We start from the raw sequence: 19,006 nt of genomic DNA, 5'->3' as shown, positions 1-19,006 counted from the left end.
TCAAGCTTGCAAAAGAGTTTGGGATGTTGTAGGTCTTTATAATTTGCTGACAAAATAGATATGAGGACTCAGTTTAAAGGCTGAAGGAGCTCCAACAATATACTCTTCTTTTTAATTGGTTTTGTGACAGTAGCCTCAAGGAATGGTCCACTCCAGCTATCTCTGTAAATTATTTTATCGAGATGGGTTTTTGAAATTACAATTTCTCGAAGTGGCTGAGTTTGACTTGGAGATGAGGTAAAATATAAAGTTTTAATGTCCTTTTCTTTATTTAGCAGCATGGTGTTTTCAACTGAAATTATATGAAAAGGAGAAGGGCTTTTTCTTGCATCCTCAAAGTGCCTACGCCAGTCAGCTGGAGTGTCTATATGAATCTTTTGATTGATTACGATCATGTCTCAATGACATTCCATATAAGAGTGTCCTCTGATAGGAAAAGATTTAATATTTTCAAATCTTTTTTTTCTGATGGACCATGTAGTGAAGAAATTGTAGCATAATCCAATTTTTATTCTGTCCAGGACATGAATCACAGAAGAGTTAAAGTTGAGTGACTTCATTAGACAGGATTTCAATAAAGTAGTGCAACAACATTGATGCTACATCATTCAATCCTTTTTTTCCTATTGTTTCATCATAGAAAAAAGGTAAACCTTATTAGCTCCCAGGTTATGTATGTAAAAAGTATACAAAGAAAGTTTTCGTTTGTAATATCTGTCATTGGTTGTAATATTAGGGCAAGGAAGATTCTTCCAAAAACCAAACGCAATTGCAGCGAATCAGGTCAAAGAGTGTGCACCGTGTACAACAGCAGTTTTCTTTTCATAAAAACTTTTTCTTTTCCTCCAGTGAAGCTCCCACTCAGCTAGAAGCTTTTCTAGTTCATGTTGAGGATGACAATTTGACAAATCTATTTTAAATCTATCGCATGCCATGTGACTTTTCTTGTGTAACCAAAGACAAAGTTAAACTTCTTATTGAATATGCATCTGAATATAAAAAAAATAATACTAATAAAATTTGATATTATTCTTTCTTAAAATCTTTGAGAGAGTAATGAGACTGCTGTATCCTCTATAAAATCGGATAGGGTTTATAACCCTCTCATTTTTGTCTTTTGTAAGACTTCGAGGACGGTTCATGTGTTTCCCTCTTTGATCTTTGGGTGACATTCCTATAAAAAAAAGTAATTTTTTTTTTGAACAGAATTTAAAGAAAAGAGCAAACCAGTTCTTAAACTAAAACAACCAAAACTGAAAGTGGAAAATGGATATGACGATTATGATTACTAGGCTAAAAAACATTTTTATATTTATATACTGAAACTTTAAATTATTTTAATTTTATTATAAATTACAAATAAAAATCCAATATATACTCATTGGTTTATGGTGATATTTGTTTATGGTGGCAAATACTTATGAACATTTATCATAATCCAATAAACATTATTTAATAATACACTTGGCAACTTTTTTATTAGTTTTAGCTTTGCTTTTGTACTAACTTGCCAATCAATAAGTTTGTGTGTATCCTGAAAATATTTTGAAAAAAAAATTACTTGCTCTATGAAAATGTACTACTTACCAGTCGTTGTTAAGATCTTCTGTATTCTTTCGAGTCTAGATTTGCTTATGTTAAATATAGAAAGAAACGCTTTATAACAAATTTGAATTTTTACAAGAGAGTCTCTTGCTATTATTAAATGATATTGATAAGAAGTGTAACAGTGCAGTGTAAATCTTTCTCTTCGTATTCTAGGTCTTCTTTGTCTCGCTTCCATTGGAGTTATAATCGATGTCAAAAAAGCATCCTGTTGGTCTTTACATGACATTTGATTAAACTTATCCAAAGTTGTTTGCCTATCTTGCAAACTAATAACTTCAAAACACTTTAAACGAATGCAGTTACAAGACTCGCCCATTATATGACTTGAAAGTTTCATTTTTATTTACTATCTCGTTTTCTGCCGTTTACTTGTCTTTTTCCCTTAGTTTTTATTTTTTTGCTTCAAATTCAATATAGAATGTAGCCTATGATTTGTATAACATGTTAACAAAAAAAATCTCAAAAACTAACATCCCCTATTTTTGCCTTGACCCCTTCATACCTAGTTATATTGGTTCTCTTGTCAATACTTTTGTATCAGTCAGCGAGTCAGATGTTTTGCAACAAATGTTCTTATGTATCTTACTATAGTTGTCAGTAACTAAATGTCACGTCAAAAATTGATTGTCTTAAGCATGGCAATTTATGTTTTGAATGGAGCTAGCACAGTAGAAGTAGTTACCCTGTTGATCAGAAGTTAAGAGGATAAACGAAAGAACCAGTAACAGGCTTATAGTCTTCTCTCCTTGCAGGAGATCATGTAAAATATAATAGGCGGCATTCAAAACTTTTTTCAGAGTCCATTCTGTGACAGCCTCTCCAGTTTTTAAACTCCCATGGGCAATATGCAAACCACAAGTTCCGATGTTAATAAGAGAATGTAAGATAGTTTCAGTCACACTTGTACTGAATTCATCGAAAAATTTTAGATAGACATTTGGACCATCCATTGATATTTGGTATAGCTTTTTTATTTCCAAATTTTTAACAATATCCATAAAATGAGTTAATAAGTCTTGGTGTGTTGTATGACCTAAGAAACTTGATCTAAAACAACGGACATTTACATGATTTCTATTAACATCCAAGAATCTAATATAAATATCCATTTCAGAAGTTTGAGTGACCTCATTTAAACTCTCATCAAAAGAATAGACATAGATGTCTGACAATTTTAAAACTTCTAACAAAACTTATTTGAAATAAGGAGCTAAACCATGATTTAACTTGTATGAAGTTTTGATTCAACCCATCTAAAATTGTGAAACTATGGCACTGTCCGGAAACATAGCTGTAAAAACATAGCTTAAGTCATTATTTGAACATAGAGAAAAACAACTATCCACTTTTTTAAGCTGTCAAATACATTTCAGCCTTAGTAGCATTTAGTTTTTTGACACACGAGTCTAATGTCTTTTGTATTTCTGTAATTGACTCATTGGACTCAGAAAAGACAGATGGTATAGAACTTTTCTCTTTTGGTTCTGCACAGAATCCTTTCACTTTTCTTAATTCTATATTGTGCTATGCTCCTTTTGCGTGATAAGTCAAGGCCGAGCACCTACTTGAAGAGAGTTCTATTGACCTGTGGAAAACCACACATCTTACTTAAGTAACATCTTTAAGATCTTTCTTTAGTCAATCTTTAAAGTTATCATCACTCAACCAGTCATCTTTAAATCATCTTTGAAGCTTCATTTTTTTAAATAATTCCATATTTATACTAACTAAAATAACAATACTAATCTAAATTAAAAATATAAAACTTTAAAAGGATTAAATATTGTTTGTAAGATTTAAAATAACCTTTAAAAATCAATAACTAAACACAAAATAAGCGACTAAACAATTTAAAAAAAAAATCCTGAATCAGAATTGCTTATAGCATTAATTTTCTAGTTTCTCCAGCGTGTTTTTTAAAAACAAACTTTTTTCCAGCAGTGGACACCCTGATAGTTATACAGAAGTTATACAAGGGTGATTAAAAATATAGAATATTTTTTAACAAAATAGTTAAAAGACCACAATACTTTACATAATTAAGTTTTTTTTATTTAATTGGATAGATGAGACAGTTGTCATATCAATTTCCACGTGACGCAAATGTTTCCTATTGTTGTTTATAACAATTAAATAGGGTCATGCTAAAAGGGGAGCAGTCAACAACACATAGTTTTGAGAAAACTAAATATAACTTTGCATTATTTTTATTTTTATTTAAAAAGATGTAATTTTTTGTGTATAAATTCTTTATTACCTCAGTTATCATGAAACACTCTTGATTATTGACATTTATAAAGCTTTCATAATTTGAAAAAAAGACAGATAAATATTTTTAAAAAATAATGTTCTTTACTAAAAACACCAAGAAATCAGTATTTACATACACTCTTATATATAAAGAACTAATTTTAGAAATATATATTGTCTTCAAAGAAATCTCTTTAGTCTGAGATAAGTAAAAGGAGCAACTTAGTCATCAATTTCAACTTCAGCAACTTCAGTTGTTGGCCACATATAAATTTTAGCATAAAAGTCTTCAAACTCCACTGGAATGTAGGATTGTAGTTTTTTAATTCTGCCATTTTTCAACTTTTTTTAGTATATTTCCTGCAGGGTAAGCTTCTTTACTTGGAAAACATAAGTTTGGGCAACACGTTGCTCTAAAGAAATCGATGAAAGGTCAGTCAATAACTTTAGATGGAAATTTTATACCATATGTGCAGAACATGAACTTGCTTATTGTCTTTTTACACTTGCCTTTTAACTTATCCTTGGTTTTATCGGAAACACAACTTTTTTTGTAAAATTGCAACCATTATGTTTTGAAGTCTAAAGTTTCTGAAGAGTAAACTTTTTGTACCACAAATTTATCATTTTGGAGGATGACTTAATAAGGTCACATACTTAGTCTACTGTGTACAGTCTATCGTGTCGGTTTAGTTCACACTTATTTTTTCAGTTTCTCAATATCTTTTAAAATCAGTCGTGGCTAAGGGTAGTCTAGATAATGAATGGTTTTTATTTTGGCCCAAACAATTATCTAAGAATAAGTGGGGCTCGGTAAACTGCTTCTCTACTTTTATTAAATAGTTAAATAGAAGGGAACGCACTACATCTGAACCCTTGCCTGCTGTGCCTTGGTGATAAACAAAAATGTGTGCTTTGTTACTTTTATTGTTATGAACACAAAAAAACATGAACTGAAAGTTGCCTCAGATAGAAGGTTTCCTACACTGGTATTTTTGGGATTTTTATGTCCTTCAAGTCAAAACACAATGTTAAAATTTGACTATTGTCCTTATCAATGAAGTTTTTTTGGATTCAATTATACAACTTTTTCAACTTTCATTTATGTATATCAAGTTCAGATTGATCAAATCTCTTTGCTGCCTCATTGAGACGAGGACTTCTTAACTTTAAATTAAGTTCTTCACAAGTGCAGCATATGTCAACTTGCGACCTTTTAAAGGGAAGATTTTAATTTTTATTAAAGTAGTCGAAAAACTTCGTTTTGCAAACTTTTATTGAAAATTATTTTTCTCTAAACAGCCATAGTTTTAAAACTTAAAGTGGCATCTAAATAGCATATAAGTTTTCCGAGATAATGTTTTCCTTAGTTGGAAAGCTTTCAATGTGCTGTGTGGTAAAAAGATTGGTTTCTTCAGACAATGCTTTTTTTATGTGACGTCCTCTTTTATCCTCTGGTTTTTTTTTCAATCATTTTCAAAGCTCGCAATCTTTTAATTCGTTTTCTTGTAACAGCATGAAAACTTAAAAAAGCTTCAAAATATACCTGCATTCAATTAGAACCTACCATAACGTGATACTTAAAAGTAGCACTTTTTTAAAAACAATCCTTTTTCTTCCTGGGTCGACTCTGTTTTATTTCTTGGTAATCTATCAAGGATTGTCGGAACAAATCCTGTTCATCTTTAGTGTTGAAGGTATGTGAGTGGTTTATTATACACTCTTCGTTAATTTTCTCAAGTCAGTCGTTTCTCTTGCAGCTAAAGAAACATACTTTTATACTGCTTTTATACTTTTATTAAAAATATTATTTGTCAGAATGAAATTGTAAAACTATTAGTAACATTGAATAAAAACAAAATTACCCGCAAGGTAAGCCAGTGTACTTTTGAGGTACAATATTTCATCGGTAGTTAACAAATTTTTCACCTTTTATTCTGGCAACTTTTATAATTCTCTTCCAAAGGATCACCTTTCCTTTTTTTTGCTGATATTTTCTTAAGAAACTCGTCGCTTTCTTCAGAATTTATTTCCATGTTTTACTTATTCATGAAAATAGTAAGTACACAAAACATTAAGTTAGTTTATAAAGTAGATTCTTATTTAGCTTAAGCTATATAGTAAAATACAATAGCATAAGACCAAGAATTCAAGATATTAAGTTAAACATAAAAAAGGGATATTTAAATAAAATAGAGGGAATGGAGGAAATTTGTTTTTCTAACTATATTTATATCGGTCAGTTCGTGAAAACTTTCGATTTGACGAGGTGTAACAATAAAAGTATTTTTTATAAAAAAATTTAAATTTGCAAAATGAAACTACGAATTTTTACGAAACATAAAACTATTCAATTCTAGTGTGGGTTGCGGTCCGATCTTGAAACATCAAGACCATCAACTCAAAAAATTTTCAATTTTTGTGACATTTCCTTTTAGCATGATCCGATTCAGTTGCTAGTGGCTTTTAAACAATGAGTTAAACACCCATAAATTAAAACGAACTCGATATGACTAATAATTTTGACGATATAAGATCAATTCGCCTGAATTTCTGAAAATTGCTTGAAAAATTACATTTCCTGTCCTCTAAACACGGGGCTTTTTTTTTGTCATCCAAATTAATCTGTGCGCATAAGCGTACCACTTAGCCCTATAAAACTATATTTGAGCTTTTAAAGCTCATTAAGAAAAATCTTACTTAAGTCCTTAAGTCATCTTAGCAGAAGATAATATTTGAGGAGCTTATTTGTCCAGAACTGTACAACTTATAGCTGTGTATAAACAGAAATGGATATTTCTAATTCTTATTTTTAGGACAAAAAACAAAAACGTTTAATTAGTCTAATACACTTTAATAGATGATATAGATTTCAGAATAAAAAATGTGGACATGGAATTAACTTAAATTTTTAATTTTGTAACTATTTTTAGATTGGCTCCTCATTTATTTATATAAAAAAAGCATACTTTATACACACACAAAAAAAAACAGTCAATATGTGTAGAACTTTATTCGTTTAAATTTATTTAAGCGGAATAAATCTTGATGAATGTGTGGCACCAATACCTGGTCGACCATGGCGAACTGGTTTGTACGTCATTGAAAATTCACCAAGGTAATGACCAATCATTTCAGGCTAAAAAAAGAATTGTTTTTCAAAATTAGAAAGTCAAACCTCTAAAAAATCTTACAAAAAATTAGAGCTTTCATTTGGTTAGTTTCGTTATTTCTAAATTGAGACAAGATTTAAACTTTTAAAATATAGTTATGAAATATTTAACAAAAATTTCAAAGCTTATAACAGTAAATAGTGTAATAAATAACAGTTATTAATATTTATATCTTTAGAAATATTGATTAGTAAAAGTAAAAAATATCTTCTATAAATTGTTTCTATAGCTACGAAGTTTATTCTTGAAGAAGCAAATCAACCTTCTGAGAGCCTAGAATTAATATAGCAGCATTTATTTGAATTTTATAAATAAAATTCAAGAGATAAAGCTGCAAAACTTTATGTTCTGAACTTTAAAACATTTTGTATCTTGATATTTCAAACGCAAACGTAAAAAATTTTTTGGGTTTAACTTAGTTTCTTAAACAACTATGGTTAATGTTCATTTTTTAGGTATATATAAATTTTCAAACAAACTGGAAATGGCTAACTTTACTATTATGAAACTACTGCATTACTTCACATTACAACTACACACAAATTAACATTTACAACTTGAAACTACTGCATTACTTCACATTACAACTACACACAAATTAACATTTACAACTTGAAACTACTGCATTACTTCACATTACAACTACACACAAATTAACATTTACAACTTGAAAGTGAAAGTAAGAAAAAAGAAATTAGACAACAGCTTTGGGCAAATTATTTTAGAGCATGCATACCCAGAGTTAAAGATTTTTGTAAACCAAAACATTATTATGAACATTACTAAGTACCAGCAAAGTTCATACAACTTTGCCAATTGAAGTTAAATAAAGCTGGATACCTAATATTACTATTTGTACAAATAGCACTAATAATATTAGTATACAAATTTAAATTTCTTTAAACAAACTATTTGTTTAAAGAACACTAGCTCCTCAATACTGATAAAGGGCTTGAAATTTACTCTGAACAAGCAGGTGAATCTGTTCATCATGAGTTTAAAGACATGGAATAAATATAAGAGACGGCAAAGCCACCCAGACCATGCTAAACAAATTAAGTGTTGTGGAATTTTGAACATTTAATAAATAGTTAACAAGTTTACTATTGAATTTAATATAATTTGCTACACAACTATGTCAAAATTATTATTTACAAAGTATTTTAATAGCATGAAAAATACTTTTGAATTGAGTATTGATAAAATAGAATGCAATTTTCGTATTTCAAAGCTTAGTCAAGATATTTTTCACATTAAATGCATTTTGTTGTTGTTTTTATACCATTTCTTTGTAATCTGTTATATAAATGTTCACTTTTTTAATGCCTTTATGTTATGGGAGTTCACAAGTACAGAGTAAAAATTAGGTTTCTTCACGAAATTATGTGAAATAAATGAATTTCAATCAAGTTAATGGTATACCGCCCCTCCCCTTTTTATCAAAAGTTTAGATGTGTAAAAATTTTGTTCTAGCCATTCCTATGGAGGTTCATAATACCTTTACTTAATTTATATACTATGTTACTTCTTAATAAGAAAAAAAAATGGATGTGGGGAGATTTCAAACCTAGTGGTTATTGTGGTGCACAGTGTTAACTTTTAAAGCATTTTGCTGAAGTTACACAAAATGCTTTAACAAATTACTGTTAACAATTGTTTAATGAATGAACAAATTTTATTTTAATTACTAAAAAGTGTTATATACATAATTTTTAAATTGTGCAAACATAAATTTTTTGCAAAGTTGTTCAAAAAAATACGGTAGTCTATCGAAAATGGTATTTTTTAAATTATTTCATTAGTTAGTCAAGTTAAAAAAAAACAAATAAAAAAATAAAGCAATAAAATCATTCCATTGCAACAGAAGATTTAATTTACCTTGTTCATAAATTAAAGTAACCTTAAAAATTATCTTTCTAAAGATTCTTAAAAAGCCACAGAAAAAGTTTAAAACAAATTATTATATATTTAAATTTATAAAACATGCCTACATAAAAATTTTTTTAATATAACATTTGTTAATTTACACAATATATGTTTATTTAAACAATAACTATAATTACTTTTTTATTTTATTTCTTCACCTTCACATAAAATGAAAACTTAAGAAAAGATCAACCATTAAAGTTATTTATAACTACTTTTTTGTGTAGCATTTAAATGGTTAAAACATCAAAACTGCCATGGTCAAATTGTTAAGAAATAATATCATAAGTGTGGTCAGTTACAGTGTGCAATCACACGTCATTCCTGTTCAAGCCTGAGTCATTGCTTTTTTTAAACAAAAACTCACTAAGTTATTTAAGATATTATTTTATTATATTTTATTTTTGTACATTAAACATTCAAGTTTAATTCAATTAAAAAGCTTTTTGTAAATATTATCCCTAATGCTTTACAACAGTACGTAGTTGTTTTATATTTCATTACAAAATTCAAGTCATATTTTAAATAGAAACCAAGTGTAGCAGTAGAAAATATGAAATATTCACAGGCAATGATAAAAAGTTTATTCTAGTGTGGCAGTTTATTTTTAGCACACAAAAAATTCCAATTATTGAAACTGGATATTAAACCCTAACCACTAATTTTTCTAATTAAAAGTAATTGTTAAAATTGTTAAAACTGCTAAATGGGTAAACAGCAATTTAATGGCTTCAGAAAAGTAGCAAAATTTTAACAAGGTTTTTTGAAAAAGATTATATTTAAAAAAACTTATTTTTTATTTTAATTAAAGAAAAAATTGAGCTAAAAAATAGTCAAAAGAAAAAAAATATAATTTACAAAAAAAAAAAAAAAAAAAACTTTAATAAAGTATATTAAAGGTAAAGATTCCAGAGTGCAACAAAAAAATTAGACATTTGACAAAAAGCACGTAATTTTCATGAACTTCCGTATTTCTTTTTTTAATAATTAAGCTAAAACCTTGATTCGTTGTATTAATTGACTTATATATTACCTATGTCTTGAGACCACTATTGATATAAAAACTTGTAGCGGACACATATTTTCAAAAGTAGTTTTTGAAAGATTTCTTAAGCACCAAAACACATTTGTATGAAACTTTCCATACATATTAAAAAAAAGATGAATCTAATGGAATGTAGACTCTTTAACATTCATACATAATTTTTTAGTTCTCAGCATTTAAACAGTTTAAGGGTTGATTTATATAGAAATAGTGATTTTTGAATAAGTATATGTGGAAATGGCAATAATAGCCTTTTCTCAATTTGAAATAAGTATTTATTTGTGTCCTTGAAGACTTGGTACTTTGGATTTGCATATAGAAATTTTGATATACAGTTGCAGGGTGTTAGCCAGGAAAAAAATTCATACAGCGTTTTAGCGAAATTAGGGATTTAGGTGCCGCCAAAAAAAAAAAAAGGTCATTACATTCTGACATTTAAAAAAGTAGATAGTTTTTTAAAAACAATTAAGTTTCAATAAAAAAATTTTATTTTTGCCGGGTTTATGGAAATATTTTTCTACTTCATATTTCAGGAATATTTTTATATTTTATAAATGTTTAATTCTAATTATTCAATTTGTTTCATTTTGAGCAATCTTCGTCAGTTTTCATTTTTAAATCGCTTATCTCCTTTGTTTAGTATTGTAGAGAGAAAACAAGAACAAAAGACAATTGTTCACAATTTTTTAATGAATGAATTAATAAATTTATTCATTGAAACTTTGATCTATTTTAAATGCATACATCACCTTTAAATACAATTTTAAAAGGTTTAAACGATTAGTTACATATATTGTCTTCTGTTATTTTTATTTTCATTTTTAAATTATAAATGTAAAAAAAATGCTAAATCGTATTTAATTTTTAACAAAACATTTTTGACAATTTCCAAGATCCTCTTGTAACTTTTTAATTTGCTAATACAACTTTTTAATTAACGATAGCCGATAAAAAACACTATACATTATACGTAGGAATGCCAGAATTTTACCGCTTTTACAAAGAAAAACACTAACAAAATAATTAGTGCAGGTTTTTAAAATCCGTAAAAAATTTTATTTTCGTAAAATCCAGACGTTGGCAACCCTAATTATATGGAAAGATTTTGAATGTTTCAGTTTTTAAATACTTTAGCATTTTAAAACTAAAAATGTTAAAATACTTAAACAAATTTTCTTAACTTTCTTACATAGATAATCGTATTATTGTACATCATTTTATATTACAATTTTTATCATAGATACATTCAAAAGTTAAAAAACTTATTTAAATTGATAGCTTTTAAACAAAAGTTAAATTAAAGTTTCTGAAATTTTAATAACTTTTAATTGAAAAACTTGGTTGGCTCGTCAATTTCCGTCAAATATAATGCTACTTCAATTTAAATACTAGGTGTAGTAAGGTGATTTACAAATTATTTAAACTTATTCATTTGAAATTAGCATGATTTTATAAGCGTATTATGTCCAAACAAAAGCTTTAGATGTCATATTTTTTTTCGCTTCAGGTTTTTTTAATATTTGAAGAAACTTTTCCCTTTTTTATATAATTTTCTAATCTTTTTTACTAACCATAATAATGAATTTAAAGAATACCATTTTGGAGTCTTTAGATCACTTTCGCTCATCTGCGTTAACTAAATTTAGTAAAAAATCTTTTGAAAAGGTGCCTTAATTATCTATAGATCCTAGTTCTAATCGTTTCTGACCTATATTAGCTTTTTATAGTTGTCAAAATACAATATTTCTATCAATTTTTACAAAAAATACAAGAATCCCGACCAAAAAAGAACTAGCAATCAAGAACAAGCGCCAATAAACAATCGCAAGAGATCAAATTTTTAATCTATGATATTCATTTTACCTAAAAATTGTGTTTATTTAAAATCTTATTTGAATTTGGACAAGCCACAGGGATTGTAAAAAGATTTTTTTTGTAAAAAAAAAAAATCTACGATCTGGGTTTTTTTTGCTTTAAACATTTGTATTTTATGATAACGCAAAATTTATCATTTTATTTTTTTCGTCTCTTTATGATTCACAGAACTGATCATTTAACGGAAATATGTCGTAGTCAACAAAATATCATACAGACGCTATAGTTTTTTAAAATGAGGGCATCAACTAAATTTAATCGGCATATTTAAATATCTCGTAAATTAGGTATTTAAGTAAAAAATATATTTAAACACAAAAACTAATTTTTTTTTTCAATTTACATATATACATTAAATATCTACGTAAATTTTGTATTTGTAAATTAAAAAAAAAAAATTCTTGTAATTATTTTAAATATTGTTAATAATTAATAATAATATAATATTATTTAATTATCTTCGTTTATGTTTTATGCAAATATAAAATATATAATACATTTCATTGCATGTTTTATTTTTTTGTTGTTATTTTCGATTTACCAGCTAACTTATTTCCCGAAATTATTAATACATCTTTTAATATAAAAACGTTATTAACTTATTTTAAATTATAATATCTATTAATATGCAAATTTCATTTGTAACTTTCCTAACTTAAGATAAACAGCAAGAATGCAAATAAAGATTTTTTGAATAAAAAAAATAAATTAATGAAATAATTTATTAAACGTATTGAACAATTTTAACTGGAAAATAACTGACGTCTATTAAAAATTAAAAAATAATTTTTTTTCAACTTTTGAATAAATTTTTCTTGTTAATGTTAACAACTTTTGAATGAATCTTGCTTGTTAATGTGTTGTTGCACGACACGTTTTTTCACATTCAAAAATTGATCATAATTCTTAATTCATTAAGTTAATTTATTTCCTTGTCGTGCGTACTAATTGCGTTTTTAACTCGTCTAGCGCAACACTTTAAATCTGAAACTGATTTAATTTTATTTTTTACCATGATCTTAAGAACCTTTGGGAATTTTAAACCAAGTGGGAAACCGCATTATACACGGTTTTATCAGGCTGGCTAACACCCTGAGTTTAACTCTTGATATCCCGAACTCTAAGGGGACCTGGAAAAAAGTCTGAGATATCGAGTGTGCAAGGGGCCGGAAATAAATTTTATGATACACAAAGTCCAAGATATCAAGTAGTCAACTATAATGCTTTTTTCCCATTTGTATATCGTTTGTAATGATTTTTTTTAAGTTTTATTTCCGTGCTGTTTCACAGCAAATTTCCGATACTTAAGGACGAGACACTTTGTCAAAAAAATCATCAGTTATTCCAGCACAAAAATTGCAATAACTTTAGATCCACCTAACTTCTAAAGACCCACCCCCCTTTATCATTTCTATAGCTCTATACGATCATTTTATTCATATATAAAAATTTTGACAAATATAAAACCTGTGGAATATTATTAAAGGCAACAGTCGATTTTACAATGAAGTGAAAATAAAGATGTGTAAAAATAAAGATAAAGTACATTATAAACAATAAAAAATTTTTAGATGCTTTTTCAAATTAGTTTAATTTAGATTATTTTGGATATTATCAATATTCAGTTTTTTCAATATACATTTGTATTGTTTGATACTTAGATTTTTTAAATAGGTTGACCTTGACCGTCAGGAATTTAAATTAGAATGTCCAAACAAGGGTAATCCTACATTTAAGCAGCCTAAAATAATTATATTTTTTTTGCTTGTTGCGCTCTCATAAATGAAGTTTTTTTAAACGTTTGGAATATTAATTGAAATAGTAAAAGAAAAAAGATCCTTGCCCCATGCGCCTTTAACTGATGTAGCGGTGCTTCCTTGTAGCAACAGGCTATAAGATAGTTGATGTATGTACTGAAGCTAATATATCCCTTATGTATTATCCACTAAGAGCGCAACAAGCAAAAAAATAAAATTATTTAACGGCTGCTTAACTGTAACTTTACACAAAACAATAATTATTATCAAAGTTTCACAACACAACTTTATGATCAATAAATAAATGAAGTGTTTTTGAGTGCAACTAGGTGAAAAATATAACTTTTTAAAAACATACATTTAGAAAATTAAATAGTTGATGTGTAATGCATATAAACTTATATATACTTAACTAATAAATATAAAATAACTTAACATGTTAAGACTTTTGCCATAATTCAATTATTTTTAATTATAAAAAATATTAAAATAATAGATAATTCTGTAATTTGTCACTTATGTAAAAATTTATATTTATGTTAGCTTTAGTAAAACTCATAAAATGGCTTTATTTTAACTGTTTTAGAGAACTTCTGTTATCATATAAAAATCAAAGAAAAAAGGCTCTAGTTTGAGGTTAAAAAAAGTGTAGGAAAATACAATACAACTTTATTTTTATTACTTTATTACAACTTTAAGGAACACTAAGTTTAAATTATTACCACCTTTTTAATATTTTATTTTTAAATGTAGATTGAATTTGTGTTTAAAGTATTGTGCAAGAGAGTGTGTATACAGTATTATTGCTACTTATAAAGTGTAATTTAATTTAAAAATATGTGAATGAAAACTTTAACTTTACTATTATAAATTATTTGGTCAAATAAAATTGTTTTACAAAATTATAAGTGCTCTAAAATAATTAAAATAATATAAATACCTTAATTTCAACTTGATTAAAAGTTTTTCCATTATGAACTCCAATTATGCTACCAATCATACTAGGTAAAACAAGCATGTCTCTCATGTGAGTTTTAACTACAGCAGGTTTTTCGAGTGGGGGAGCTTGTTTCTTAGCATTAGTCAACTTTTTTATCAAACGAGCAGCTTTACTTTTTAAGCCACGGTCACATCGACGCCTAGCACGAGAATGGAGAAGCCCTGTAAGTTGCTCATTACTTAAATCTAATAGTTGATCAAGGTCAACTCCACGGAAAGTAAATTTTTTAAATGTACGTTTCTTTTTTAAATCGGCAGCATCGTTATCCTTTTGAAAAAATAAAATCACATCATTATCTGTTAAACAAGTCCCTATAACTTCAACGTTTACCTTAAAGAAATACTTATGTATTAAGAAGAAACAAACGGATAATTAAATCACCATTTTGGCCTCCTTTGCGTATCGTCCTGCAGTAAAAGGTCGAGGTTCGCAGCGGCAATCTTGAATTTAGATTTTGTTAAAATCCAGGCTTTTTTCCGGATCAAAAAAAATAGTTAAAATCCGGGCTTGCGGTGAATTCAAAATACAAAACCTAATGCTTCTTCAGAAACTCCAATCCGGATCTTTTTTTAAATTTAATTTTAAGTTCTTTATTTTACCATTATTATTTATCTTTATACAATATATAAGAGAGAAATAAAATCAATTGAATATATCAATAAAAAAAAAAGAATAGAAAATATGGAGACTTAAAAAAGACCGTGAGGTCTTGTCGCAGAGAACTGCAACGCACTGTGGGCCAGTGACTGGACAAAAGTATAAAACCAAAATCAGAATTTTGATGCCTTAATGGTGTCGAACCTATATAAAGACATTATAAAACAATTTAAAATCATTTATATACACTTAAAGTTTTAATGAATATACTAATGCTGTGGTTGAAGTAGACGCAAATGTAAATTAGAAAGAAAAAAAATTATAAAGAAAAAATGTTGTTTAAAAAATCGACGGAAATAAATAAAATTTACATAAAATATTGCGCTTTTTAAAATATTATATTATAACTCTATATATTATCTAGATTTTAAAAGTTGTTAGACTAAAATTGGTATGTAATTAATATTTATAGCAAATTTAAATATGCTTAATTTTTTATTTTTTAATGTCTAACTTTTGCTTTTAATTGACAATATATTTTTTATATTGCTACATCTTGCTTTTATACTCAGATGTTTTAAAGCTTGTATATGTTTGCTTTAATAATTTCATAAATCTGACTGCCACTAGGCGCCACTTAGGTTTTCTTTTACGTTTGAACTCTTTTACCTAACAAAAAATCTGTAATTGCGCTTAAAAATTTTTATTTGCACAAAATTTTAAAAAACGTGGAAAACATATAATACGGTCTTAGTCATACGTATTACTTAACAATAATATATATATATATATATATATATATATATATATATATATATATATATATATATATATATATATATATATATATATATATATATATATATATATATATATATATATCCTAATTTAAATTTTGTTCTTATTTGTTTAGCGCTTGTCAAACCAAATTGATTTAATAATCATTTTGGTTGCTTTGGTTGTGGCTATTCATTTTAGATGTTGAAATGCTGTTTTTATTAAGGCTTCATGAGTGTCACAAGAAGCAAAATTCACTAATTTATTTGACTCAACAGTCTTTCGTTTATTTATTTTGATTATGTTAAGAGATGGATTCAAAGTAAACTAACCGGTGCAAGGTTTATTATAAAGAATTCAGCTTGGCTTGAAAATGATTTTAATACCACATTAATGAAGGATAGTAAAAATAAACAACTCGTTTATTTTTACTATCTACAACCTACATTATCATTTCAAGTATCATCATTAAAAACAAAGAAAAGTTGGAAATTTGTCAATTTCAATTGTGAATTTTTGTTTGATAAGCTTGTACTACTTATAGATTACATTGTCAAAGATTTTTGATGATTGTGAATGCATGGGAAAAATATAAACAAATTTTAAAAATTCTGTAGACGCTCGTAAAATCTGCTAATTAGAAAAATTAATTAATTAAGCTAGAATACAATTTTTTTCTACAGGAAAATAAGTTTATCTAGCAACGTGTAGTAGCATGTGTAAAAACACTTGTTAATCACATTAAACTTAAATAAGTTTTGCTTTCACAAGCAAGGGTCTCATAATAAAACAGGTGCTAAATAGTGTACATAGCGCAAATAAAACATATGCAACTAAAAAAAGTTAGTTGCTGTTAAGCAAAATTAGGTATCCATAGCAACTAAATAAAAAATATATTCACGTTTTTAAAAAGCGCGACCTCATATTGGTACTTATATAAAGTTTGGTAAACATAGCACTCGTAAAAATATCTGCAAATACCAAAACTAGAGTTTTGCTATCCGAAAATTAGTATCCATAGCAACGAATTAAAAAAATAACACCTTCATAAGAAACGCAGACATTATATTATTACTCATCCTAATTTTAGTCAATATAGCCCTAATATTAAATTAGTTAAGAATTTTGTCCAGTAAAAGTGAATTCTGGCCCACTGTGCAACGTATTAAAGTTAAACTTTTTAACTTTAAACTTCTTTTTCTTTTTTTTTTGGTGGTGGTGGTGGGGGGTGTTTATGGTTGTTGGGATGGTTGCATTAATCACATAATTAACTTAATCTAATAAGTTATAAGAATTTGATTACTTAGCGTATGTCCGTGTCCATAATATTGTCATACTATACAAAGCCAAGCATTTATTAAACCAAAACTGCCTAAAAACTTTATATATCTCCCTCATACATTGTTATATAAACTATGCAAATATAGCTTGATGCAGCTCTAATGTAAGTAATATAAAAAAACTGCTTAGTAGATAAAAACAGAATGATGGAATCTTTATCACATTTTCATGAAAGATTTCTTGAATAACATTATTGTCATTTTTGTCATTTTTAATTTTCTTTTTTTACCATGTAAAAGTTTTTTCTCCTTTGAAATAAAAGATAAGATTTACCAATACTAGTATGCAAAAATTATAGTCGAATAAAATTTTCATTTACTAGATGGTACTTGCGTCTTCTTTTTGTGGGTATAACTTATAAAAGGGAGATGGAGCAGTGCCGTTCCTAGGTGGGATGCTGCGTTGGGTGTAATCCCTCTAGGAACATTTTGTTCAAAAATATAGTCAGCAAGTTTGGACCCTGTAGTCGATAAATTTGGACCTTTAGTTGGCAGTCGGCAAATGTTAACCAACTAGGACCTTTTTTTTTTTTAAGACCTTAGTTAAAAAATTATTTTTTAACCCTTGGTAAAAAACAGATATTAATATGTTAGTACAGTCTACATAATATTAAGAGATACGAAATTGTTAGTACAACTTTCTTCATATAAAAAAGATCGATTACCTTAATAATATACAAAACATAAAAGAAAAAATGATAGAAAAAAGGCATGTTTCAAAATTGGAGGTTAGCAATTAAGGTTAATCATGATTCTAACTCTTTTTTTACCAGTGTGGCACAAATATAAAATATTTTTATTTAGCGTTGGACTGTATTCAACACATTTAAAAAAATGTATAAGGAAAGGGAATGCAAATATCATCACTTAGAAACATAAACATTAGCCTTTTACTAATGAAATTAAGCACTTTAAAAATACTTTATTCAAATTTAAGGTATTTTTATTGGAATTAAATGAATTACTAGTACAGGTTTGTGTAATATATTAAATTTATTAAAGTTTATATAAAAATAGTTTCTCATTTTTAATATGTAAACGGATTAAGCTGTCTGCAAACCAACCTACAAACAGGTGTCCGATACCACGCAATTGTACCTCATTCACAAATACTAGTTTTAAAACCAGTGAATTAAAGTATTAAACGAACTTTTTTTTAACAATTGTTGTAAATAATTACATATCTTTAATCAATAAAAAGTAATTAGTTTACATAAAAATTAGGTATATTAACATGAGAATCAAATATGATGATACATCGCCCATCTGGTGGTGGGAAACAATGTCTTGCACTCCCAGCCAATTGCTGCGGCATATTGTGATAAATGCTTTGCATATGCCATTTTTTAACTCAAATAATGTTTTTATTTTAGTATTTAAAATCACATAGCTTTTTTAGTTTAACCTGTACATCAAGTGTCTGGAGTTACCCGCCGTCCGGGGCTACGCAACTTTTCCCTAAGTATAAAAACAATCTACTACCAAGCGTTTTTCAGATATTTTCTTGATATCATTTTCTGAAAAGTATAATCTGCGTTCAAATACCGGATACAACTATCACCTAGGGAAAATTAAATCACAGCAGTCAAGTTTTCTAATTACAAACCATGGTCCATCAATATGGAATTATTTCCAAAATAAAAATATTAAAGACCTAA

The 19,006-nt window shown here is 27.3% G+C and overlaps 1 protein-coding gene across 1 annotated transcript; it reads right to left on the bottom strand.

Moving 5' to 3' along the window:
* Nucleotides 1–6,856: 6,856 nt before the first annotated feature.
* On the bottom strand, nt 6,857–15,154 carry LOC100203780 (small ribosomal subunit protein uS19). The gene is made up of 3 exons (XM_065814901.1): nt 15,016–15,154; nt 14,575–14,901; nt 6,857–6,997 (listed from the first exon to the last, which is right to left on the bottom strand). Exons 1-3 carry the CDS (start codon nt 15,016–15,018, stop codon nt 6,884–6,886), a joined length of 444 nt encoding a protein of 147 aa, XP_065670973.1. The 5' UTR covers nt 15,019–15,154; the 3' UTR covers nt 6,857–6,883.
* Nucleotides 15,155–19,006: the final 3,852 nt, after the last annotated feature.

Source organism: Hydra vulgaris, chromosome 13 (assembly GCF_038396675.1).
Source record: "Hydra vulgaris chromosome 13, alternate assembly HydraT2T_AEP".
NCBI lineage: Eukaryota > Metazoa > Cnidaria > Hydrozoa > Anthoathecata > Hydridae > Hydra > Hydra vulgaris.
Note: the sequence above shows the minus strand (reverse complement) of the source record. Positions and strands in the feature narration are given on the sequence as shown.

Excerpts from the sequence above, each read along its gene's own strand:
- LOC100203780 (XM_065814901.1), bottom strand. Across the intron at positions 6,998-14,574 it reads TTAATCAAGTTGAAATTAAG|CCTGAAATGATTGGTCATTA; the intron begins GTATTTATATTA and ends TTCTTTTTTTAG.